Source organism: Pholcus phalangioides, unplaced genomic scaffold, assembly GCF_987345545.1.
Source record: "Pholcus phalangioides strain wild (caught in Gottingen) unplaced genomic scaffold, Ppha-v1.0 ptg000027l_1, whole genome shotgun sequence".
Classification (NCBI taxonomy): domain Eukaryota; kingdom Metazoa; phylum Arthropoda; class Arachnida; order Araneae; family Pholcidae; genus Pholcus; species Pholcus phalangioides.
The window spans coordinates 4848931-4876358 of record NW_028301617.1 but is presented as its reverse complement, the minus strand read 5'-3'; the positions used below and the strand labels follow the sequence as shown (position 1 = coordinate 4876358).

General features: G+C 39.2%; 1 protein-coding gene across 2 annotated transcripts in view; it reads right to left on the bottom strand.

Moving 5' to 3' along the window:
- Positions 1-5956: 5956 nt before the first annotated feature.
- LOC149068226 (uncharacterized) overlaps positions 5957-27428 on the bottom strand; it is a 52890-nt gene continuing 31418 nt past the window's right edge. Inside the window, exons 16-18 of one of the 2 annotated variants that reach the window (XM_089251814.1) lie at positions 23784-25651; positions 15411-15773; positions 5957-6909 (exon numbers count right to left, since the gene is read on the bottom strand). In XM_089251814.1, coding sequence (XP_089107940.1) covers positions 6853-6909; positions 15411-15773; positions 23784-25651 — 2288 coding nt within the window. In that variant the 3' untranslated portion in view covers positions 5957-6852. The remainder of the gene's footprint in view (positions 6910-15410; positions 15774-23783; positions 25652-27428) is intronic. The other variant, XM_089251815.1, reaches the window with a different exon arrangement.

Sequence of the window (27428 nt, the reverse complement as noted above, 5' to 3'; positions counted from 1 at the left end):
GTGTTCAAATTATTTGATTGTTTTTCTTTACTGTTCCACGAACCAGTGGTTGAAGATCACTGATCTAGAGCAGTGTGTACTGCTGAAAGCATAATTGAACAATTTTGCTGGCAAAAAAAAATTAATTGGGAGATAATTTGCAAGCTGACATCAAAAAAAGAGATAATTTACAATCGACTGGCAAAAAAAAACAAAAAACGATAAATAATTGGCAGGTTGATAAAAAAATAAAAATGGGAGAAAAATTTATGGACCCGGCAAAAAAACAATGTAACAAATATTAAGCGGCACATTTTCAGATCACTTAAGTGACTCATTGTGCAGTTCCACATCACTTGAGTAGCTTGTGCTATTCCCAGATCACTTAAGTGAACGGAGTACATTTACAGATCTTTCAATCAAGTATCCCGTGACACATTTTCAAATAAACGAATTGGCTTGCTGTCTCCTAAAAGTTGAACATTCCTACTGTAGATCATTGTCAAATTATTAGGAATCGCCACGAGGTTATTGACCAGGTATTTGGGAAGACCCATTAAAATAATGTTTCCAAGTAGGAATTCCGAGAAAGATTATTCTAAATATCGAATTTCAAAATGAAATAATGAATTCAAGAAAGAAATTCCGCAGACATTTAACCAAATTTTTTTATTAACAAAACACTGATTATCATTTCACATTCACACACCACTTCAACAATTATTTTCCCTTTTTTTTTAACACGGGCGACTGATTTTATCGAGAACACAAACACCACATATAATAAACATGTGTAAATTTTTCTTTTCCATACATAAATACATTCATTTACAATTTGATACGTACAATCCGCCACATTCGATTGGGAATTCATATTCACTTCAATTGGGGAAAAGCGAAACAAGTTTTGTTATGTTTTTTTAAAATTCATATGCTGTAACCGACAGCTCTCAAATTAAACATAATAATCAAAACATACACGTGAGACAAGAGCAGGGGGGATGCCGGAACCCAAAAAAGGCAGGGCAGTAATTTTAAAAAAGGGAATTTATTGGAATGACTTCAACAAGTTGCGATGCTTTCTGTTGGAGAAGTCTAGAAAACATGTAATCGAAACAAGCTCTTTCAACCCCCACTTTCTCCCAAAAGGGGAAATCTGTAAATTTTGCATCTGATATTTTGTATGCTCCGCCATGTGAGTGACCAAATGATTGACCATATACGTGGGTGAGTGACTGTATCAATGACCAAGTGACTATGGTTTAGTGACATAACATTTACAAAGGGCGAAATGTCAGGTATGAAATATCTGGAGCTGCATGTCCAACTCACTTAGTGGCTGGCTCACTTGGTCACTTTCTAATGATGTTATTCATACAGTCAGGGCAGGAAAAATGTCCAACTCAATCATATGGTTACTCACTCATACAGTCATTAACTTGGTTGCTCATGTGGTCATTCATTCAGTCACTCATATGGTCAGAATAGGCAAAACCAGGGTGAAATGTCCAACTCATTTGATCACTCGTACAGTCAGGGCCAGTAAAATATCAGGGACAAAATTTCTGGGGCAAAGCTAGGAACAAAATGTCTGGGGCACAGTTTCCGTAAACCCTCCCAAAGAAGGGGGGCAACACAACTGCTTTACTGGCTTCGACTTTCCCGGACAATAGAGATCAACAATTTCACAGCGATGAAGCAACTGAGTCTTGATCAATACATCATTCACTACACAACCTGTATATATCGTGGGCAGAATGAGATCTCAGCAGGTATAATTACGCAAACTTGAGAGGCCAACCAGATGGGAACAGGCAGGTCTGGAGCCCAAAGCACTGCACCAGAGAAATTGTTTCAAATTCACAGTTTAGATATTGGTCTGGGATGTTATTGACAGGGGAACTTCATAATATACTCATTATAAGAAGTTTGGAGCAGCCCAAAATGTTTGGAAATCACTCCAATAGGAGGTCTCTTCAAAGATGAATTGGAATGCCAGTTAGTGTCTTTGCCAAGACATCTGGGGATGGGGCTACCAGCTTCAGGTGCTTACAAAGAGCAATCTGAGAGAAATTTCCATCTAACAGTCGGGATTACTATATGTGTCCATTCTGAGAGCATATGCGCATTACGACAAATAGATGTTCAAGAGAATTGATATACTTAATTAGGACACCAGCTAGCAGCAGCTGATACAACGTAGAATCCAAGTCAACCATGGATATTTTTCGTATATGTAAGGAGGGGGGTTCGTTCAAGTGAAACATAGACAAAGTCTGAAACGTTGGGAATATTTGTCATGCGGCTACGAGATGTCAGCATAGGTGAGCTGGCAATGTGAAGAAACTGCGCAGAATGTGTGAATTTCCAGACACAACTTTGCTAGGTAAAGCAACCATTTGCAACAGCTGAGGTGTGTGGTGGATACGTCCAAGCAAGTACAGCGTGGCATTATTCAATTTTTGTGCAAAGAAGGTGTGAGGGCAAGTCATATGTGGGGAAGTGTGCCTTAAACAAAGCACTGCGTTCAAGTGGTGTGCCCAGTTTCGGAGTGGCGGACAAACTACAGCGGACCTCTCTTGCCCTGGACAGGGGCAAATAGTAAGCCTCAACACAAAGCTTGTGATGTCGCTGAAGTAGACAATTTCACCCGTAGCCATTGAATATAGCAGCTGTGCTATTAGTGTTGTGCATCAATACCTTTTCACATTTTTAAAGAACTTTGATGGGTTGGATGGAATTTTTCTCAGCGGGGGGCCACATCTAATTGGAAGTTATGTTTCCACTGACATCGAGTAAATTCAAAGACAGTAACAAGAAATATGAGCATAAGATTATAATTAACATTTCAGAAAAAATTATGTACATCAAAATGCCATCAGCACAATGACTATGAATGCGGGGGGGGGGGGGGGGGGGACAACAAATGGTTAGCGTACATTTAAAACCAAATAAAATAGCAATTGCCATTAACCCAAAAAGAAATAAAAACAATCATCGTTTGTGTTCTATCAATTTTTCATCCAATCGATTACCACTTTTCTCCTGTTCAAAACACTGTAAATGGCAAATTTCATACTATAGTCGATGCTCGTTGTAATGCCACCCCCCCATCGTCTTGTCGAAAATGGATGTGCTATTGGGTGGTTGTCATAGAGATAGGAAAACATACATGGGATAGTCGTTATATGAAAAAAATTTGGCCTTACCCTACTGGTCGTTGTACTGAAATGGTCGTCATAACGAGTGTCAACTGTACTCATCTCTAGATCAATGATATGAGAATCTGGGAAGCTCTCTATGTAATCAAAGCCTTTAACACGAAAAGTATCATAAAAAAAATTATTATTCATCTATCTCAAGGTGGGTACACATTACTCGTGCTTGTCAGGGAGTATCCCCCATCTGGATTGTCAGTTGCCTATCAGGCTTTAGCCCTTCTCACACAAGTATACTCAAAATCAATCGCTCTGAGAGTAGCCAAGAAACTGGTCGCTTGAGAGAATCACCCATTCTCTCTCCCTCTCACATGGCGACACTTAAAACATTTTAAAATCCACAAGACTGAGCAAAATTGATGCAGTTCTCAATTCCTTGAAGTTACATGGCTACCTGAATGCTTGCAGACAATCAGTGGTGTATTTACAGCGGGGCTTAGCAGGCTATAGCACGGGGTGACAAATTTGAGGAATGAGTGGCCAAGAAAACAAGTAGAATAGGAGAAGGGCGACAAAATTTGTGTAACACTTAATAAATCTGCCTCTGCTAAGACAGTAGGGGGACTAGGTCAGTGAGTGACCTAAAAAGTTTGCAAGCACGAGTGAGCAAAAGACTGACCTAGAGCGTGTATCACATGCATATGTGAATGACCAAAATAATGACCTACCAGAGCATGTGCAAATGACAAAAAGCATGACATATACAGCAAGAAACCATGTCAGTGAGCGACAAAACTGTGTGCAAGCATGTGAATGACTAAAAGAGTGACTTAAAGACAGGTGAACTTGCAGGAGTGGGGGGGGGGAAACAAGCAAATTCAGGGAAATAGTAGTCAAGGAGATTAGACTAGAATGGGAGAAGGGCGGCAAAACCATAAATGCACCTCTGCAGCAGTGAAAAGATGTATCATTTATTAGTGTGTAAGACACAAGGAGACATCAGAGGGCGGCACCACAAGATGGGATAAATCATCAGCTGACTAAGCACGAACAATATTTGAAGGTGAGAGTGATTGCGCCATCTACGTGTGAAATAAAGAGCTCTATTAATAAAAGGACATATCATAATTACAATATTGAGTAGTGAGGAGACTAGCATGCAAAGTCATCAGTTTGATCTTTTGAGCCTTTTTGTCACATCACAGTAATTTTCTGCACACGAGAGCTAATTAGACTGGGACCAACAATATATTGTCAATTCCGAATGGCAGTGTTTGTATTGTTTTTATACTCACCACTGACAGGATGATGTGCTAACCCTTCAATGTGGGTCTCCCTGTAGTAGCAATCTTTTTATGTGGTCATGCTGTTGCCACTTTTGTCATCAGGGAAGTTTTTGACAAGGAAGTATCGAACTCACGACACAACATCTTTAGGTACTTCAGTAGAGTATCTTATTAACCTGGGCTGCTGCACCTACGAAGTAATCAGTCAACAGATAGAGTAAGCATTGTAGTCACCAATACTCCAACATCCTCATGTGTGTGTGTGAGTGCGGCGCATAAATACACGTGTTGGAGTGTCTGTTATCATGAGTATCTCCGAGTGAGGAAGGCCTTTGTCTCAGCAGGGACATGAAACATCTGCCCCCTCGAGCAGCAAAAATGTAAAATCTCTTCATCTACATGACTTGACAAAAACCTCTGATGTACAGAAAACGCACAGAGACTTGACAGCCATTGTGCTGCTCAACGAAAGTTGTAATCTTATTCAGGTGGTCAGCGGGTCATATAAGAGGTGTGGACCCACCTTCAGATGTGACAAAAAGAATTAAATCAAGAAAACGTTACAAGTAGCCTACAATTGCTGTCAAATTTCTCAAAAATGCTCATACAGGCACAGATCCAAAGGGGGCAAAGGTGATCACCCGTCCGAAGGGTAGAGAAAAATTGGTTTATTAAATAAAATACAGGACGATCTGATGAATCTACACAAAAAATCGCCCCTCCTGACACGATAGTCTTGGCATAGCAACTTGTTCTTCAGAAAGTTCAAGAGGTAATTTTTTTCCGGACGAAATAACATCAGCAAATGCTCTGTTGGTTGGGCGTTTTTATTTTAGATTTGGAGCAGAGAATTGCGATTTCAAGTTGCCACCTGCACTGTTAAACATCCAATACTTTCCTAATCAATGTTCCTTCATTTATGAAAGCTTTGCAATAGAGATTGCTGCAGCGGTTGGCTGTACCACAATGCATATAAATAATGTTTATATGAATGAACACTTTAAAAAAAATGATGGCGATGCGATTTTGCATTTATTTCGTTAAGACAGCACATGCTTTCGCCCAGGGGCAGTGGGGCTTCCTGATCTCCTGCCACCCCATGCGGCATGCACATAATGACTCAGCACCCCCTACTGGCAGGTCAAGAAAGAGGCCCATTGCTCCAGGTGACATGCCTGGGATGTTATAACACTGAATATCGTATTTGAGCACAAGTGAACCTAAACTTTGCTAGTTGCTAGCATTAAGAGCACCGACACACATATTTCATACATATAAACCATAATTCCTCTTATAGCTAAGTGCATGCACATTCTGACAAATGTTATTTACTGCCAGGAGATGCTTCTCTCCCGACACATTGCCCTGGATCTGAGCTTGTCTGAATAGAACTCACTTCAGAGCTTAACTCCAGTGTCGCAGCTTTTAGAACTTCACATTCGTGCAACGTTTATCCCACTACAAACAAGTAGGTAGGACTCTTTACATGACTTACATAAATTCATTAAAAATCAGTAACGGTTCTCAATACTTGAAATTCCCACTCAGCAGGAAAATATTTTTTTTATTATCAGAAATATTGTGCATCATCCTTCCTTCCTTAATTGCTCTTCTCGGAATAGCATAAGTGAATACGATTTACAAAATTACATTCACCGCGGATTCAGGGAAAAATACAGTGAAATAAAACCATGATTTCTTTTTCTCGTCAAAACTAGATTTAGGAACACGACGAAAATCACAGACCAGAGAACTTGATAAGTATTCTAGCATTTAATTAACGAACAAATTCCGCAAACAAATGGTACAGTATGAAAGATGAAAATTTCATGGCAATTCTAGCTATTTTTTTATTGGCTGGAGAATGGAAACACAGATATTATGAGTAACGACAACCTATGGCTTGATATAGTTATGGATAATTTCCGATAAACCAATGACAGATTTGTTTTTTGACCCATGAAAGAATGCACAATAATATATATGCATATGAAATATAACTCTACATGATGGAGGCTATGTGAGCAAGCAATATATAATCAGCCGCCAAGTTGCAATGCATGTGCATGCGCACACACATCTCAGATATATATATTACATTCAAAAATAAACATATCCACATGCTGAAACAAAACGATATTGACTTCCTTCCACGTGATAACAATATAAAAATGAATTTCCAATGCCCGATGAAATCGCTCTTGAATTCGTGTAAAGGGTAAGTACACAATGAGAGGAGGAAGGTCAAATGTAGGAGATATACCCATCTTACGAAGATATATATATCTCATATGTTACACATATGTCTTCATACATACATGGCACTTTCTCCGCTGATGAGACATTTAGACTATGATGACGCAATTCGAATGAAAGAGCCTTGTGAAGAAAAAACGAAATATATATACTAGAGGGACTGGTTGCATCGATCAAACTTTCAATAGCGGGATGCTCGGAGGCTTCTTGCTTGTGATGATGGAACAGCTCTGCAAAGAAAAGAAAAGTAAACGTTAGCAATTGACATGCTACACAAAAGTACACTGCAGTGAAAATATGCACACTAGAACAGGAATGCTTGATCTATAGGCTACAGAGGGTTTCTAATATAGATCATGGAGATCCAATAACATACAGTAATTCTGCAGCTGCGGGTCATGATTCAACCTTGATTCGGAGGGACTTCCTAGAAGAGTCCTACAAATCCATACGTTCAAGTCATTCCACCCTTCTGTTATGAAACCTTTGAACAACAGCTGACTTTGTCCACTGGCAGACAAGTTGGGGGAGGGGGGATAAGGATGGGACGAATAGTGACTTGGCCGTATGTCGAATATATGCAGCTCATGACTTAAGCAGCTCTAGCACTCACTTCCGTTCCTGCATTGCATTTGGCCAGACTGGCTGTTTCTGATAACAATAACCGAATGATAACGATATCCGAAAAAAGTGTTCCGTTTGCAGGTACGGAGGACTGCCGCTGTGTGGTCGTGTGGGCATGGTGCTGGACTCTCGTCCTGAGGATCCAAGTTCGAACCCCATTGACGGCACAGTGGTGATCGGCTGAAGTTGGTTTTCTGCAGTTTTCCAGCTTTGAGGCACGAATGTGAGCCAATCTCCCATTTGGAAAAAAAAATCTCTCCACAGAGAGCAGGAAGGCCTACAACACGATACCGACAAAATGTGATAATTCAAGCATTTCCGTCTTTACTTCAGAAAATGGAAGCCAGATGGCAGCATAAACACGAAACAAGCGCAACTGAACAACATAAATACGTTAGGGCCAAGCATACACTCAGAACACAAATTCTCCCACACGTGCCGATTCATTAGAACTTTCGTAGAGGAATGTGTACAAGAGAGGTGCATGTTCTGTTAAGTAATAGTATGGTGACCCATGCATCCCGTTTGGGTAAACGGGTATTGGTAGAACGCGGCAACTTCCCTTTCCCACACAATTAGTTGCAAAATGTGCAATTGCTCAATTATTGTAATTTTTAATTCTATTCTAAAACGAAAATTCCCCCCCCCCCTTTTGAACTAAACTCCTGAATTGTTAATTTGTTTTTCACCCATTGGGAGGCGTTAGAATGGAATTGTCTACATTAGAATGAACCACGATATTTTAAAAAAGAAACTTATGTACAATATGTGTTTTATAGATCTCTCCAGAAAGTCTCTCCGGGAATGAAATTCGAATCTGGCCAACTGAAAGAAACTGATCAAGAACTAAAGGACGACCTTTTTTCTTGTCATACATTTGCCTTCACTTTATCCTATGTAAAAAAAAAAAAAAGCAACTCCTCGCATACATGTATCACAGCAAATACTCGGGCTAATTACAAAATTAAGGAAGGGGGGAAGAGAATATCTTCTAGCGTACCACATAGACACTGTGGTGGTCGAGTGTTCATAGTGACAGACTCGCATCGTGAGCACCCGGGTTCGAACCCCACAGTGGTGGATGGCTGAAGTTTGTTTTCTGTGGTTCCCAACTTCAAGTCTCGCCACAGAGAGCAACAAGCCTACAACGGTAAACCTTTAATCATGACACTTCACTTATAGTGCGAAAAATATGTAGCAGATGGCCGGACTATCACAACCGTTACACAGAAACAAGCTCCAAGTCAGTTTCACCACACGGACATGCACATTCCAACATGTACCAATTCGTTACAAGTTCCGCACAGGAATATGAATGAGTTGCATGTGTGATTTAGTAGTAGCTTCCTACATAGTATTGCAGCCTGATAACGATAACTTACAGGGGGGGGGGAATTACGTTTGGTTAAACATTAGCTTCAGAATGTGCAAACAAACTTTTGACTGGAAAAAATGATAACATTATCCAACGTCCTGATAACTATAAACAAATTTTTTCCTTGTATTATGATATTGTACTGTTCTGTTCTTTGCAAGTGATAACATTATCTATGATTCTGATAAGTGGCATCAACTGCACTTAATAGTCTGTGCTGTGGATGTCCGGCAAGCCGGATGTTTTTAATTATGATATAAAATCATGTTTAAGCTTGATGCAGAGATGCGATAGTGTTCCGATGATGATGCGCCGATTGTGATCTAATGATGTTGCAGCTCTCGTGCTGTAGTTTGTAATACCCTGTGACAATGTTTGTAAATTTCATTGCAAGAAATCTCTCGACTTCTTAAACAGCTGTCAAGTGCATTTGATGGGGTCGTGAACTAGAGATGCATGATCCTTAAATTTGGTTAGATAACTTTGAAATTATTCATGAACTCCGTTCAACTGATCTCTGCGACTGACCTTAACGTGAAATCTTCGTTACGATTTTTGAAAGTTATATTAAGGCTGAGATTAGCACTAGTTTATATGAATAAATGAAAGGATAGAAAATTTGTTTCGTTTTCAATTTGGGGTCGTTGAAGTATTGTGTCAGCAAATTTTTAACCATTTTTTACCTCCCCCCTTGTCAGCAAAATGTTATCAGCTCTGCTCCTACATCCTAACGCATATTGGTGGGATAAGAGACAGTGGAAGGGGGGGGGGGGCATGGGAATCTTGTGTCCTCCCCACAGACTACCAAAAATGTATATTTAAATTAAAATTTCAGAAGAAAATACCTTCATTTGTTATTATAATCAATTTCTGTTAATTTCAATGAATTTGAATAACTCAAAAATGTTTTTTAAAGAAATTCATTGCAAGCCACCCTTTAAGAAATATATGGTATATACGGGTACCCTTTACCCGTAAGCTCTGGGGGTTATCTGACGTGGACACTTAAGCGGCCCCCAATGCGGTTCCTACATCACTCAAGTTACCTGCTGCACATTCCCGGATTACGTAAGTGATCTAGGGCACAATTACAGAACACTTAAGTAATGCGTGGCTCAGTTCCAGAGCACTTAAGCTACCCGGATGCATTTCCAGATCACTTGGATCCATGAAACATTTTTAGAGATGTGGTGGAAGGCTCTGTAGGGGACTTATCGGTAGGGAGAATGTTACTTCGGGTGCCCACAAACTATCAAACTTCTATTGAAAGGTTTTTCTTGTTTTTGGCGCACCGATTAAGATGCAATTAAGAGAACATTTCATATTTTTATAAAGGGTGGTTTGATGATAAGCATCATCTAAGCCCCCTCCCCTCCCGTCATTAAAACAGTCAGAAAATCGGACCCTCCCCTGATGCTGACATAATACTTGAATGACCCCTTTTGTTGTCTGCTGGAATATCAATCAAAACATAGAATTCGAGGGGTGTATTGGTCCAGTACAGGAGATGACTCCCCTAACCTCTCCATGTAATGGACTAGAAGTCTGATATCACACATCTTCAAGAACAACACAAAAGAATTGATACAAATACAAAAACAACGCCACAACAGGCAAAATTCCCAACGAGGTGGCTGATAAAAAGATGCCCATAAAAATATGGTTGTCATATATTTCAAAAATGCAGTTAACACAAATTATAAACAATATATATACATACATGATAAAATACTATACAATGCCCATAAAGAATACTTATGGTTGTCTTATTCTAAGAATGGATAGCTTCTCGATTTACCCCAACATGTTTATCATATTTCTTTTTAAGCGTGTCAATTGTGTTACAATTTACTACCTCCGGGGGTAAGCTATTCCATTTATTAACAACCCTATTAGAGAAAAATTCCCTGCGACACCATAACCTTGCATCGTCCCTCACCAATCGATACTGGCGTCCCCTTGTAAAAGCAGTCAATTGGCGGTGTATTAAAAGTTCATGGTCCATCCTATTCATCCCATTGAAAATTTTGAACACTTCGATCATATCTCCTCGACACCTGCGTCCATCCAATGTGAACATATTCAAAAAATGAAGTCTCTCTTCATAACTCAAGCCCTGTGTGCCAATAAGGACACACGTAGCTCTTCTCTGCACCCCTTCAACCAATTCTATGTCCCTCTGTAGGTATGGTCTCCAAAACCTTACAGCATACTCCAGTCCAGGACGAACTAAGCCTCGAAAAAGCGGAAGAATGACTTTAGGAGAACGCGAAGAGACCTTTTTGAAAATGAGACCACAAGCATTCTATTCGCTTTTTTGACCACCGTTGAACAATGTTCAGAAAACCTAAGTCGCTCGTCAATGAGAATTCCCAAATCGGGGACCCTAGTTGCATCCGGGATAGTGACACCATTCAACTCGTAAGAGAACCGTGTGTTGTTCGAACCGAAATGAGCGACCATGCACTTATCAACGCTAAACGTCGTGCTCCATTCATTTGCCCATGCTGCAATCCTGTTTAAGTTGGTCTGGAGCAACTCCCTATCGCTTTCATTCCCGATTACCCCCATTAGCTTCACATCATCTGCGAATTTGCTAGTAATCCCATTGATACCCTGATCGAGTTTATCGATAAAAAGTGAAAAAAGTATGGGGCCAAAGACACTTCCCTGAGGAACTCCACTTGTGACGTCTGTCCAACCAGAGAATTCCCCGTTCACCACAACTCGTTGCGACCTATCTCTCAACCACGATTCTATCCAATTCAACAAGTTGTCCCCAATTCCAATCTCGTGTAAATGCTTCAAGAGTTTGCCATGTTGGACCCGATCGAATGCCTTCTGGAAATCAAAGTAAACAACGTCAACATTTTTGCTCTTACCTAAAGCCTTAGTCACGTGATCATAGAAGCAAAGGAGGTTAGTTACACATGACTTCCCTTCCTGAACCCATGCTGATTATCCGACAATACATTATTCTCGTCTATCCACTTCACAAACTGCCTTTTGATGATAATTTCCAAAATTTTCGAAAGGAAGCTCGTCAAACTCACTGGACGATAATTTTACACCACTTCTCTACTACCCTTCTTAAACATCGGAACAACGTTAGCAAGTTTCCAATCTCTTGGGACGATACCCTCAGCAACACTACTCCTGTACACTATATCTGTGCGACTGGCCCCAACAATTCATTAGCACATTCCCTGAGGACCCTGGGATAGATATCATCTGGTCCTGGTGCTTTGCTTGCACATACATGTCTTAGAAGATTTAGGACCTCCACGTCTTCTACTTGAATATCGTTGAGGGTTTTATTACCCCATGCAACACCCGTATATCAAATATCATTATCACCATTAAAAACCGACGCGAAAAAGTCATTGAAAGCACTACACATGCCTACATTGCTCTCTACCCTAGAGCCTCCTATCGAGAGGGGGGCCAACTGTCCCTTTACATCCATTATTGACGTATCGAAAAAATGATTTTGGGTCAGAGCCAATGTTATCTGCCAACCTAGATTCAACTTCCTTTTTACTATCCCTTATCGCTTTCTTCGACAGTCTTCTTTTATCAGTAAACAATGATAGGTTACCTCGTCCACTTTTATACGCTCTGAATGCTCTTTTCTTTTCAAGATAAAGGTTCCGCACGCTATCCGTTAACCACAGAGGGTGCGATGTGCAAACACGCTTTTTTCGAAGAAAGGGTATGACATCGTGCAAAACAGAGGACAGCTTCGTACTAAATTCTTCCCATTGACTTACCACCCCTACTGATTCCAAACGGTCTTTGAAAACTTCCGCTAACCTTCTTCTCAAAACATCAAAGTTAGTTCTCCGAAAACAAGGAACCAGTCTTTTGTTATCAACCTTACCCCGAAGAAAAGTTACAGTGAAATCTGATGATACGATGATCACTGGAAGAAAACTCTTCCCCCACCGAAACATGTTCAACAAGATCCTCAGAACTAGTAAGAACTAAATCCAAAATAGCATTACCCCTAGTGGCTCCTGATACATGCTGATACAAAAAATTTTCGAGCACCAACTTAAGAGTCTCTTTCATACTGATTTCCAGATGAAAGGTTCTCCCAATCAATACCTGGGTAATTGAAATCCCCTAGTATGAGAACCCTCTTTCGCTTACACATGTAGGAAATTTCATCATGCAATTTGGCGATGTAGTTTTGATCCCTATTCGGTGGATTGTAACAAACCCCAACAATAAGTTTATGACGTCTTTTGTTCTCAAGTTCAACCCATATAGTTTCAATATCACTTCTCTGCACGTTACACTCTCTAGCCTTTAAACAGGATTTCACGTATATCAACACTCCACCCCCTTTCCTATCAGATCTATTTCTCAAAAAAGTATCGTATCCTGAGATGTGTAAGAAAGATTCATCCCCATCGTTTGCCCAAGATTCTGTAATGGCTATAAGATCCAGGCCCTTAACAACTATCATGGTTTCTAAAAAATCTTTCTTATTACCCAAGCTCCTGGCATTTATTAACACACATTTTAATTTGCCCGATGATTTAGTGTCAATCGAGAAGCCATCCAAGACAAAGGTAGGTAATTCCCTGTCAGTACTGTTGTGATTATCATTAACTAACCCCCATTCCCGACTACGTGGTCTGGGAGTAAAAAACCTAAGACTATCGAAAACCTCCCAGACCCTCCTCTTATTTAGATGGATCCCATCCGAACGAAACCACCTATCGGTAAATGCGGGAAGCTCCAAGAACGTGACCCGAAGTGAGGAGCAAATGTCCTTCAGGCCTATATTGAATTGGTGGATCCTATTCCTATATCCCTTACTACCCCTTGGCAGCACTGAGATCACTGCCACATCTGAACCCCCTCCCTAGCGGATAATAGTAAATCCCGATACTCTGACAGAGACTCACTAATATTTGCTCCTACCTGATTTGTTCCCACGCACAGAATCACCAGCAAGGGCAACTTTTGGTGATGAAAAACGTCTCGAACATTGCCAATCTTCCCCCCAGGAAGACAACAGCGCTCGAAACCCTGAAAATCCCTACACACTCGGTTCCCAAGTTCCCTAACCATAGAATCGCCGATGATTAAACCCCTATCACTATCCCCCTCTACCTCATCCACGACCACTCATTGGCCCTCTAAACTGTCGTTGTTCGTGGAGATTGCTTCTTCATCAACAGGTGGCTCGACGACTAGAGGCTCCATTATAACCGGGCCCTCTAGCACCCTAACTTTTTCCCGTAAAGCTTCGACCTCGAGTTCCAGCCTTTTCCTATCCAAGCACCCTTTACAATTGAAACTATCAGCTACTATACCCCTAGACCAGGGAAACCTCCCGTCGCAAGCTCTACACAACACTAGTCGAGGTTGAGGCATACTAACACTATTGCTAAAGCTAGATAATAGTTTGCTAACTCTAACGTCCAAAAAACCTACGAATTTATATCAGAGAAGCGAGAAAACACAAACCTGGCAAAAATTCAATGAAAATGAAATGCGAACGAGAAAAAAAAATTTAAGTCGATCAAAAATACACAACGAAAATTTAAAAAAATTGAGAGCAATATAGTAAAAAAAACCACTTATCTCGCAATCCAACGTGTGCTAGAAAAAAAAAAAGAACACAGCGGAATATGACCCAAAAATAAACAACACGCTAAGTAAAACTCACGAGAACGAAGAAAGACACAAATGTTGCACTGACGTGATGGATAATCCTTCGGTAATCCCCCGGCAACGGTTTCGGATAAAATTTCTTCTATTGGTCTGTGAGCAGAGTGCGATAAAAGCACGTCCGTTCCCAACGACGGCAAAGACGAGAGATTAAAACATGATAATATATATACGATCAGTTATAAATACAAATACAAGGCCACAACAGGCAAAATGTCCAATGAGGTGGCTGAAAAAAGACATCCATAAAAAAAAAACCATGGTTTATCGCCCCCCCCCCTTTCCCCATTGAAACTAATTACTCCCAAGTTTGAGTATATACAGGGCAAATTATAATTAAAGTTCCCATACTCTGCGTAGTTTCTCTCGAGAACTGCTCATCCGAATACAGCCAAATTTTCAGGATATCTTAATGACACTATGGGAGAGGGATTTGCAAAATTAAAAAAAAAGAGTCTGAGTAGTGTCAGTACACTGAAACTACCTCTGTAGCATCCGTTCTGGTGGACGCATTCAATTAAAACTTGGTGTATTCACTCTATGTACTATGGAAAATGCAATAAAAAACATCATTTTTTTCACCTGGTGGTAAAAAATTGAACTTTTTTTATTGCATAAATTTTTCTCATTGTCTCATTAAGATATCCTGAAAATTTGGCTGTATTTGGATAAGCAGTTTTTGAGAAAAATACCCATAGTACGGGAACTTATAATTACAATCCCTCTGTAAATCTTATAATTATAATCAAGTTAATCCCAATTTTTTGGGTTAATACTGACAAGTCTGCATGCACATACACTCAGGTGTCATGTCGGCATGGCCCCTAGGCTGGGATCTTTTGCGGGGTCCCGACCACGCTTTCACGGGCCCCTTTATGATGAATTTATAGTGTGAAAAAGCAAGAATAATGGTGAAAATCGTCCCGGGCCCCAGGGCTGGAGCCTTGTCAGCCCACCCCTTGTGGAAGCCATGCATGTCGAAAAACCATACGTCATCTGAACAATGAAAAACCACACAATTAGAGTGGAAATAATTGAATGACCTACCCTTGACGTCTGCCACACGTTCGGACTACTAGGAATCAAGCTGTCTTTGGCTGGTGATGGCGAAAATATTTGACTTGATGAATCATGTATGACTTTTGTGGCTTTATCATCAGAACTGACGAGAGGCAAATCTTCTGTATTGCAACAAGTTGTGTCGCTGCAACTAGGATCGATGGGGGCAGCAGCGACGGTGGCGGCGGCAGCAGCAGCATCAGATGATCCTCGCAACATCAGTAAATTATTTTTTGATCCGTCGTCACATTCATATTTGTGTCGTTCAAAATCAATTGCCTGACACATTTCAGAACAATAATAAGTTCCGAAGCAGCATTGGAGTTCTCCTTTTCTCCCGCAGGTGTGGCACTGTATGGGGGAAAGAAGAAAAATTACATCATATATTGTCATGAACATGTTACTCGATGCTCATCAACCAATTACAGTAGAGTCCCGACAATCTGAGGTCAGGCCACCTCGGGTTATCGAAAAACTTGGAATTATCTGGAAAACAATAATAAATGCAGACCTGCCAACCTCCAGAAGGTAAAAATCATGCACTTTACAAAAATAGCGTAGCAATTTACTTTAAAATCCAGCAAACGTACCTTTGAACTTTTAAAATCTTTTATGGGTATAATAGGAATAAAAATAAGAAGTAATATGTAAGAAGACCATATTTTACAAAACATATATAACAAATGATAACAACAAATATGGCTGACTATTCTAAAGATCAATCCAGTTTTTTCAACAATGCTTCCACGAATTTCTGATATTCACTGGATATTTTCGCAACGCTGTCCCCCCACCCCAATGCTGTGTTCTCCATCTGCCTTTGGCTGCAACTGCCAAAATTGACTGCAAGAACAATTTTCAGCAACAAATTGAGAACTTTTTGCCCACAACTGGCGATGTCCTGTATTTTCCGGTATTTAGATTTCAAGTTTTTGTAATTTCCACTATGAAGTATGGTCAGCGATAGTAACACAAAGCAAATGATCACTGAATCATCTACCTGTTAATTTATGATTAAACATGTAAAAAGAAAAAAAAATGTTTTAAACATGAACAGGGCTGCCATGTTTGTTTACGGTCATGGATTTATATGGCTTTGACAGTTTGACCAACCTTCATACAGGCTACCGCACCTTTGCAAGAGTCTTCTCTGTGATGGGGACAGTTTTCCAAAAATAAAAACAGTAGCAGCAAAAAACAGTTATTTTATTACAAGTTTTCATTGTTTTTAAGATGACGCCAATAACTGAAAACCGGCAATATAAATTCATAATTTGGAAGCCCAGAGAATGTCATGAAATCCAGCATTGCCAGGCTAAATCCGGAAAGTTGGCAACTCTCTGTAAATGCTTCAAATGTTGGTTTTACATGAAAATGACAAGCACAAGGATAGTACTTTCTTTCTTTCATTCCAAGCACAACTCAGGTCTATTACCATGTATGGGTGATTTATCACCTAGTGAGTTGTACTGGAAGTGTAACTGTGTGTGTGTGTGTACCTAACAGTCTGAGTGCGTATGTAGTGTTGTTTGATTTTTCAGTGCTACTACTACTAAACCAGACACGCACCTTGTCCATATTCCTCTGCGGAACCTCTAACGAATTGGTACATGTTGGAATGTGTGTGTATAATGAACCTACCGTGAAGTTTGCTTCCGTGTAATGCTTGTTATGTGTAGTGCTGCCATCTGCAACCAATTTTTTAAACTTTTAAACTATGAGTTTTTTCCTCAACTCATAGAGCGTGAAGTGTAATGAATGAATAATTATAGCGTTGTAGGCCTGTTGCTCTCTGCGGTGAGACTTGATTTTTCAGTGCTGCCATCTATATTTCAGAAGTGAAGTGAGTGACGTATTATGATTGAATTACATTTGTACTGTTTGTAGGTCTGTTGCTCTCTGTGGCGAGACTTTTTAAAGGGGAGATTGGCTCGCATTCACGCCTCGAAGTTGAAAACCAACTTCAGCTGACTACGATGGTAGGGTTTGAACCAAAAACAACCTCGTGACGCGAGTCTGTCACTATGACCAATCGACCACTACAGTGGCACAAGAATAGTACTAGCATATTGGATGCATCTTTATTCCTCAATAAGATATAGATGAGAATTTTCATTACTTGAAGAAAGAGTCAATATTTTTTTGGTTCCGAAACAGTGCTTCTTTTGTTGGCAACATCTAACCATCCTTCAAACTTAGTTAGTAAAGAAACAAACTTTCTTTTAATTGTATTTTTAGAAGTAATTTAATCTCACTGAGATTACGATTAGTATGAAATAGACATTTTATGATAGCATACAATGAATTTAAAAAAGAAATGAATAATGTGGAAAGGGCATAAAGATGAGAGCAGGGTTACCAGATTTTCAGGAAGCTCTTGAATGTATTCAAGGGGCTTGTGAACTAGATATGCATGATTCTAGAATTCGGTGAGACACCTTGAAATTATTCAGGAACTCTGTTCGATTGATCTCTGTAACTGACCTTGACTTGTAACGTTTATTCCAATTTTTGAAAGTTATATTAAGCCTGAAATAAGCACTGGCTTATATGAAAGGAGAAGGCCTGCGCGCTAAGGTGGGTAAAAAAAAAAATATAATTCAAATTTTTTAAGAGGCACAGTGATTTTAAAAAGGTGCCAAATGATCTCAAAATAACACTTGTGATTTTTTTTTACATTCTGATTAGTGTAACTGCTTTCGAATTGATATCGATTTTTTGATTTTTTCCGTATTTTTTATCTTTTTCGATATTTTTGATTTTTTTTTTCAAGGCAGGTTTCAGTTAGGGTTTTGACCAATTACATTACTCTCTACAAACATTGACAATTCGTCACATTGTAAGTGTGAGGGTTGGATGGGTGGGTAGAGTGGGGAGAGTCTAGGAAGACCCTATGCGTGCGTATGCAACGCCCATGTTTCCCAGTATAACTCCGGCTGAAATAAGGCGAGGTAGTTTCGCGCTCGCTTGTGCCATTTTCATAATGGATCATACTCGTTCAAAGTGGAAATGTCCGTTATTTCACGATTCAAGTGACATTAAATGCAATATGTTACCAACCTATGAAGATGTTATGAAGTTCTATGAGTGGAACCGCCAGAAGATGAAATATTATAATGAAACTAATAAAGAGCCCACATATAAAGAACTAGAGGGCATTGTCATGGCAAAAACTAAAAGCATATGGTCAAGAGATTCCATTCCTTCTGTCCAACATAAACGAGTGAGAGCAATGTTAAAAGCGTATCATGCATGAAATACACACAAAAAGTTTTTAAATCATACCCTAAAATACCGAAGAAGCAATTAGAAGAGTTTTGCCATAAATTCCTCGTCTGACATTTATTTCATCCTGCAAGTGTAAGAACATCGAAGAGTGCATTTGCCCCAAATACAGAAAAAAAAAAAAAAAAAACCTGTCAGAGATAAGCTTCCTAATCGACCAATGAGTGACCAAAGTCCTACAAATAACTGCTTTGTACTTCGACGGATAGAAGGGTAAAACTTCAATTATATCAAGAAAGGACGAAAAAATTTATAGACAAAGCATTCTTGAAGAGCATATATATATTCCATTGATAATGGAACCATCGTCGAAGCACCAGCTTCTGGCACATCTGAATGCATAGAACAAGCAATCTTCGATTTCTTCTTGGAATCAGAAATATCTATGGAGTCTTTAGTGGCAGTTGGGTGTGACGTGGAACTAATGTGAACATTGGTTCGACTCCCAGTAGAGGCAGAGATGAGTTTTTTCCTTCCTTAAAAAATTAACATCTCAAATAATAAATATCTTCACAACATCCAGTCTTCTGTACATCTTGTATTAACAAGTGGAGAGCGACATTCATGTCATATTTCAACAGTTAACCACCAACCAAACATATTTGTACAGAAGTCTCAGCAGTTTGAAAAGACCTAAGGATTTAGCAAACAAATCGCCACGCAAAATGTCTCAAGCCCGATGGCTAACTCCTGCTAATCAAATTCTACATTTGTATGTTTTGATGGAATCTCCTTCTGAAAATTTAATAATTCTAGCAATGTATGTCGTCAAGTTTTACGATCCAACTTGGTTTGCTATCAAAACTCACCCTTCCTGTAAAGATGGAACACAGCACCTGTTCAAGCTCATCGCCACAACTAGGTATTTGCCCGCAGAACTGAAAGACAAAATATATCCCGTAATTCAAAGAAACACTTCGCACACCCTGAAAATTTATTGATCGCAATGCTGACCAACTCTGAACTAGCAGCCCACCGCATTCAGAAAAATAGACTCCGACTGTTTCAACTTCCTATTGTAAAATTTGATGTATCATCTTACATTGATCTCATCGACTGGCAGAAGTAGAATATATCTGATCCACCAATATTGAAATCCATACCCGAGGAAGACATCCAATTGTTTGACGTCCAAAAATCAGGAGAACTGCCACTACACCTGCCACCAACACAAACTGTAGAAAAGGTGGTCAAGACTGTTATAGAAACTTCAGCCACATTTTGCAAAAAAATCTGAGAGAAAAAGCTTCATAAAAAATCAAACAGTCTTGAAACGCTGTGCTGAAATTTAATAGTAAGAAGGATTTTCCCACTATTTGAAATGACAATAATATAAATGCCACTTTTGTAAACTTTTTCCCCAAAAAGAAAAAAACTTTCCCCCAGGAAAAAAGGAAAATTATTCCGATCACCGAAAAAGGAGGACAAAAAGAAGAATTTTCCGAAACTTATGAGGGCACTCGAAATGACATAAAAAAAGAAGACGTCTGGTAACCTATTGAGCATTTTTAACAGCAATATTTACAAAGTTATACTTTGGAAAGAGAGAAAATTCAACGGCCCCTGTGGGGAATCGAATCCATGTCCTTTCACTTTCCGGGTGAATGCCCTAGACCACTAGACTACAGAGGCAACGAATACCTCAATCTTTCTTTGGAGCTCGTGTGCACTAAATGGGACCGTACATCGACGGTCAGACCTAACTCAGGCGGAAGCTCACAACTGCTGACAATGACACCAGATAGAAACTTATCCAAAGATGATGTCACTCTATTTTATCCATGCAAAGGTTTTTAACAGCTGGCTGATGCGAATATGTATTTTGGAAAGAGAGAAAATTCAACTGCTCCTGCGGAAAGATTGAGATAGTCATTGCCTCTGTAGTTTAGTGGTCTAGGGCATTCACCCAGAGAGTGAAAGGACGTGGGTTCGATTCCTTGCAGGAACAGTTGAATTTTCTCTTTCCAAAATATATCTTCGCATCAGCCAGCTGTTAAAAACCTTTGTATGGATAGAGGAGAGTGATATCATCTTCAGACTAGATGAGAATGATTGCAAAGAATTTTGGGGATGGCATAGCTGCCGACTTTGGAGAATAAGAATTACAGAGGTTTTTGAATGCATCCGAATTTCCATACAAAAATAAATATAAAAGGAATTTTTCAAGAAAAGTAATATTGTAGGGATTTTTCTCCTTTGCAAAAAAAATGACATCCTACAAGCCATTGTCACATCCTTAGTGCCACGCCGCCAATCATTGCCAACTAGCATGCTAAATTACTTGTCATTTCAAATTAAATCTTGTCAACAAATCGCCATTGGGCTCGAAATGGGACATAGTCAAAGCAGATATAAGTCATCTCGTCAATTTCAAATGTTGGAATTCGCAATTTGAGGCAATGGCACATCATTTCGGGGATAAAAAATTAAAGCGACAGTCATTTTTCCAGGTATAAATTCTATAGGAATAATTTTCCCCCCTAAAAGTAGGGATTTTTTTCAATCACATTCAAAATTTGGGAGTCCGAGAGACGAAGTAGAAATTTGGAAGCCAAAATATAAGTCCATTTTCCGAACCCTTCACAAAATTTCGGATCTGAAAAATTAACTCTCTACAAAATAGAAATTAATGTGAAACCATAACTTTGGAATTCCATTTCTTTTGTGATAAATTAACTATTATACACCCAGTGGTAAAAAAATTAGGAATACCCTGCTATTTACATAATACGTAGAAGTATAGACGTTGTAATATGAGACTAAGAGTGCTCAAGTGGTCCCCCCCCCCCCTCATATATTATGAGTATATAATGTAACATCTCACCTTTCATGGCAAACATCCTTCAATCTCATATATACGGGACGTCTGACAACCATAACTCCCATGTCCTGATGTTTTACTCGTTTTTGTGCCTTAGGTAGAAGTTGTGTCATAATATTTTCGTAATACATCATTAGTTTGCAATTTTACACTGTGATGCGCACCAAATGAGAGTTTTGAAAATGTCCTGATTATTATTAATGGATGTCACAGTTCTTAACGATTTCTGGGATTCGTCCCGGTTTTGCAGGCAACTCCTCGGGTTACCCTAGACTAGTGATGGGCAAACTACAGCCCGCTCTGAGGTTATATCCGGCTCGTCGCAGAATTTGCAGCTTTTCACTTCTAAGCATAGAAGTTCAAATTATGGTTCATTGTCCAAACATTTGAGGTCTACCAATTTTTTTTTTGGCTCGCTCCTAAACAAGTTAGCCCATCACTACCCTAGACCAAGGGATTATACAAAATGTTAAAGTGCAGCACAAATTTTTTTTTTTATGCAATCTCTGCTTGCCAATGTGGGTTCTACATCAATGGTTCTCCACCTTTGGAAGCCCATGGCCCAGTACATTTCTTTTTTGTAAATAGAAGCGTAAATTAGAGGAGGAAAGTTAAAATTCAAATCACTCATGACCCTGTGTAACTCTGGGGGCCCAGAGATACACGATTCTACATCATCCACCCTTAGATTAGGAAAACCTGTTTCCATACTTGATGCCGTGGTTTCAACAAGCCGTTATATGGTAAAGCAGTTGCTTTCTGCAACAAAATGTTTTGGAAAAGCAAGCTTTTCTATGGCAGAGATCAGTGCAAGGGTTGGATTTTCAAATACCGTATATACTCGTGTATAAGCCGAGTTTTTTTGTGGAAAAATTCATTCCTCAAGAAGGGGGGGGGGGGTCGGCTTATACTTGGGTCAGTTTTTTATGAGAAAATATCGACTCCCGCAATCGGCAGCCATTTTTGTAGCAGTGTTCGAGAATCCGGCATTATTGGTATGGGATATGTTCAAAGCCTACAGAACGGATAATGTCGAAGCTGAGGCAAAGAAATCGGAAACATCATTGGCTTTGATACCAGGTGGGCTAACGTCGGTTGTACAGCTTTTAGATGTGAGCATCAACAAGCCTCTCAAAGACTATATGAGGAATTTGTGGATCGAATGGATGAGTTCCGATGATAAAGAAACTACAAAAAGTGGTGCCTTGAAGGAACCTGATATTGGCCTAGTGTACCAATGGGTACATGAGGTGGAATTCTGTTTCTGAAGTTCCTTCAAAAAGTGTTGCATCAGCAATGCGATGGACGGAACTGAAGATGATATTCTCTTTGAAAGTGCAATGGCGATGACAGTCCAGATGAAGATTAAAAACGAAGATGCCGCACCCCCTATGATGATCTGATGGATTACGATGAGCTTGGAGACTCAATAGAAATGGATTAAAAAGTTTGAATCATTTTCTATTGTAAATCTCCGCAAACTATTCATTTTGCATGAAAATATAAGAACTTTTTCCCTAAAATGCACAGATTTTTTTGGGGTCGGCTTATACACAGGTTTTCAATTTACTGTGGTTTTGGTGGTCCTGAAGAGGGGGGAGTCGGTTTATATACGAGTCAGCTTATACACGAGTATATACGGTAATATGCAAGACTTACAAAATTGTATGCAAGCGGCTTTTCGTGATTGCAGTGCTGAGCTGGGCCAGAACTAGATGGTGAATTGACAACTGCCCGGGGTGGAAAAATTTGAGCGGGGGTGGCGGAAAACTTTAAGTGGGAACAAAAACACAAGTTATAAAATCATCAGATTTCACAATGGTAGGTAAAGCCGAATCATGTTGCCCCCCCCACCACCACAAAACTCCTAGTTATGGCCCTGGTGCAGAGAATTGCATAAACATAAACAACGATGCACAAACTGAATCTGACACGACATCTTGAGAAAGTTAAAAATAACGTAAACGTCATCACAACTCAGAAGAGGAATAGCGTGGGGTGAAGTTTTATGCAGATGCTGCGAAAACCTAATTTCATACATTATGTCAATTAAACCTTTATAAAGCAGAAATCTGTGTCCAACGGGGGGGGGGGGGGAACAATCTTGGTCCCTTGTGATTCTGTTTAAGACAGGTTTTACTGTACTTTAAATAGTAACTGTATCCCAAAATACCTGATGTACGCTGCCATATCTGATTAGCAATGGTCACGCACGTTGCAATTCATCTTGTGACATAAGTGAAGGAGGTACTCACCCACACTTCTTTCTTGATAGCCTCCATCTGATTTTTTAGCTCATTCCGCAGAATTGCCAGCTTATCCTCTCTGTTCTTCAACTCGACTTCGATCTGGTCCTTATGATTTTTTATGCCGTGATCAAAAGTTTCCATGATATTCTGGGCACTTCTTTTGAAGACTATCGACTGTAATTCTTGTTCTTTCCTTTGGTTCTCAAGCTCCTGCCCTAAAGTGATCTTCATTTTACATTCCCTGTCCAATATTCTGTCTAGCTCTGCCACCTTCTCTACAAATGTCTCTTCCAAGTTTTTTATTTCGTGGTTTGGTAAGTCACACTGTGATTTTTTGTTCTTGAATTTTGATTTCTTTGATTTTTTCCCAAGTTTATCAATGGTATGTTTTGCAAAATCTCTTGACTGCTTCTGAAGCTTTGCGACTTTTGACTTTAACACAAACTTAAGCTTTCTCTGTTCCCACAGGCACTTTTGTTTTAAGACTAGCTCTCGCTTCAATTTACAGATGAGTTCATCTTTGGACTGAAATTTGGCAACAAATTCGTCAGCTCGTTTCTGCATGGCTTCCTCAAAGTCACTTTTTACCAGATCATACTTTTCCTGCAGCCTTTGTATCTCATCCTTAAAGTTTTCTGTCTCCTCTGTTTTAAATTTTAACGTTCTATCTGTTTCCAGCAACTTTTCTTGCATTTCCTGAATCCCTTCCATTCTCAACTGCAGAGCTTTGTCTTTTTCCAACATCTGGCATTCAATTTTTTGGATCTCTTTGGCCTTTGACAGCAGCACTTGGTCTTTCTCCAGTATATCTTTCTTTATTTTTTGGATCTCTTCCATCTGAGATTGAAGAATTCTGTCTTTTTCACATATCACTTCTTTCAACTTTTGGATTTGTTCCACTCTTGATTGCAGTATTCTCTCATTTTCTAGCAGATCTTCGTTCATTTTTTCGATCTTTTTCATTTTGGATTGGAGTATTTCGTTCATTTTTTCGATCCCTTCCATTTTGGATTGGACCATTTCATTCTTTTGATACATCACTTGCTGCAGTTTTTCGATCTGTTCTGTGCTCGATTGCAGCATTGCATCCTTTTCACATATCACTTCCTCCAGCTTTTGGATCTGTTCCCCTGTTGATTGCAGCATTTTGTCCTTTCCCACACTGTTTTCCTTTATGTTTTGGATCTCTTCCATACTGGATTGGAGAATTTGGTCCTTTTCACATATAACTTTCTTCAATTTTTGAATCTGTTCTGACATTGATTGCAATTCAGTTTTTTGGATCTCTTCGGCTTTTGACCGTAGCATTTGGTCTTCCTCCTGCATGTCTTTCTTTATTTTTTCAATTTCTCCCCCCTTGCATTGAAGCATTTGGTCCTTTTCACATATCACTTCCTTCAATTTTTTGATCTGTTCCAATAGTGATTGCAATTCAGTTTTTTGGATCTCTTCGGCTTTCGACAGTAGCATTTGGTCTTCCACCTGCATATTTTCCTTCATTTTTTGGATCTCTTCTGTTTTGGATTGAAGTATTTGGTCTTTTTCGCACATCACTTCTTTCAATTTTTGGATCTGTTCTGCTCTTGATTGCAGCATTTTGTCCTTTTCCAGCATTTCCTCTTCTTTCCTTTTGAGTGCGGAACTATTTGAATCGAGCTGCTTCTTCAGGTTATTCACTTCCCGGGACAAATTCTCTTTCTGTTCGTCAAAAGCTATGTGAAGGCTTTTGATAGCAAGTTCTTTTTCTTTTATTATGGCTTCTAAATTGTTTCCACTGTTCGTCTCATGTTTTTTTTCCAATGATTTTTTCATTCTTTTTAAAAGTCTTTCTGTCCATTGCGCTTCTGCTGTGTTTGGATCGACCGCATCATTTCCTTGGGAAAAAAAAGGATTTCACAATGAGTGAATAAAGATAATCAAATTTGGACACTCTCAAAAACAGAAACAGACATGCCTTTGAAAAATCCAAAAATATAGACCAAATCAGAAAAACAAAATTGTGAAAAATTAATTAAGGAAAGGTGCTCCCTTTCCCCCAGGCAGGTCCTATGCAGCTCTACAACATAATAATGCAAGACATTCGAAAAGCAGTAACTTTTTTATATGAAATCATGAACAGAGACCATCAGAATTCACAAACCTTTTGATAAGAGGCAACTCTGCATATTTTGCTTTCAATTTTTATACTATCTGGAACAGGTGTGGATCTAGAGGAGGGTAGGTATAGGCCTCCCAAGAACCATGAATAATAATGAAAAATCTGTTTCATAAAATTTGGGATGATCCACACAACGAACCTATCGGTCATGTTTTTTTGTTTTTTTTAATGCAACCATATGGCAGCGACTTTATATCACGAGGTCAGAATGATATAAAGCTGACACATGATGGCGTAAAGCTCCCATAGATCACTTATAGCTGCTGTAATTTACAAAAATCAGAGTCGTAACATAAAGCAGAATCCAGACTCACATTCACAACAAACACAATTAAAGCTGTTTTTTCCCCAAATTTTTTCTGTTTTTCCAATTTGAATATCTAAGTGAATATTGCACTTAGAAACGTGGAATTTTTTTTTGTTGGGATCAGAAGAGACAGGGCAACAACTTTCTAATTAGAAGTTGGAGGACAGGGGAAACGTATAAAAAAGTAAATTTTGTATCTACAAGTTGTCTACTTGCTTGTAAAGTAGATGTAAAAAAGTAAATTTTACATCTACGGCCTCTAGTAAAATAAATGACATATCCAAGATGGACATGTTATTTGGATAAATTTTCTTATTGAAAGTATGCTTCTATAACCAACGGTTCAAAAGATAAAGGATATCTAAGGACTCAACTTTACAGCCTGTATACTGATACATGATCAACGGTCCTGCGCTATCGACTAATGGCTAGTGTAATGACTTATACTAGCTTAGTTCTTGCAGATTAGTTGTACATAATTGGATCACTTGTATAGATCTGAAAATGGTTAACACCCTACTTGGCTAACAGAAAGGATTCACAAAATTTCCATGCTTTCTTTGCATATGGGGCAGCCAAGCTCGAGACAAACACTGGATCCAGAATGAGTGGCCTGTCCTTTCGAGAGCTCGGGTGTAACATGAGTGTACAGCTATATTTCCTGTTTAGTCCCCTTGATAAATTCCCCCAAGAATCTTGTGGCTGTAAGGGATGAACAGGGAGACGTTTTCATCAAGATTTCAAGACGATGGAAGTGCACTACCAAGGCCACTAGGACAAAGAATGGTGGACTACTGTTGGAGCATCAAACGGAATTTCCCTCGTAAAGTCCAGAAACACAAGAACTATAAGCTCAAATTCTTGCTTGCTAGAAAAAATAAATTCAGAAAAAAAAACTAAAAAGGTTATTTTGAAAAAAATCTAGAGCTTACAGGAAAAAACTAAGTTCAGACTTACTCATACACTCGAATTAAGTAAGATCAAGTGGTTGTATAAATGTAATAAAAAAAATTTGTTTTCCAGTGTTATATGTGACCATATTTACTACTACCACTTTTTAACCATACATGCACCGCATAAATATTCCGCATGGGAATTTCTAATGAATCAATACATGGCGGAATGTGTTCTGAGCATGTGTGGGGCTCCAATGTATTTGCTGTCAGAGTTATACCTGTTTTGTGAT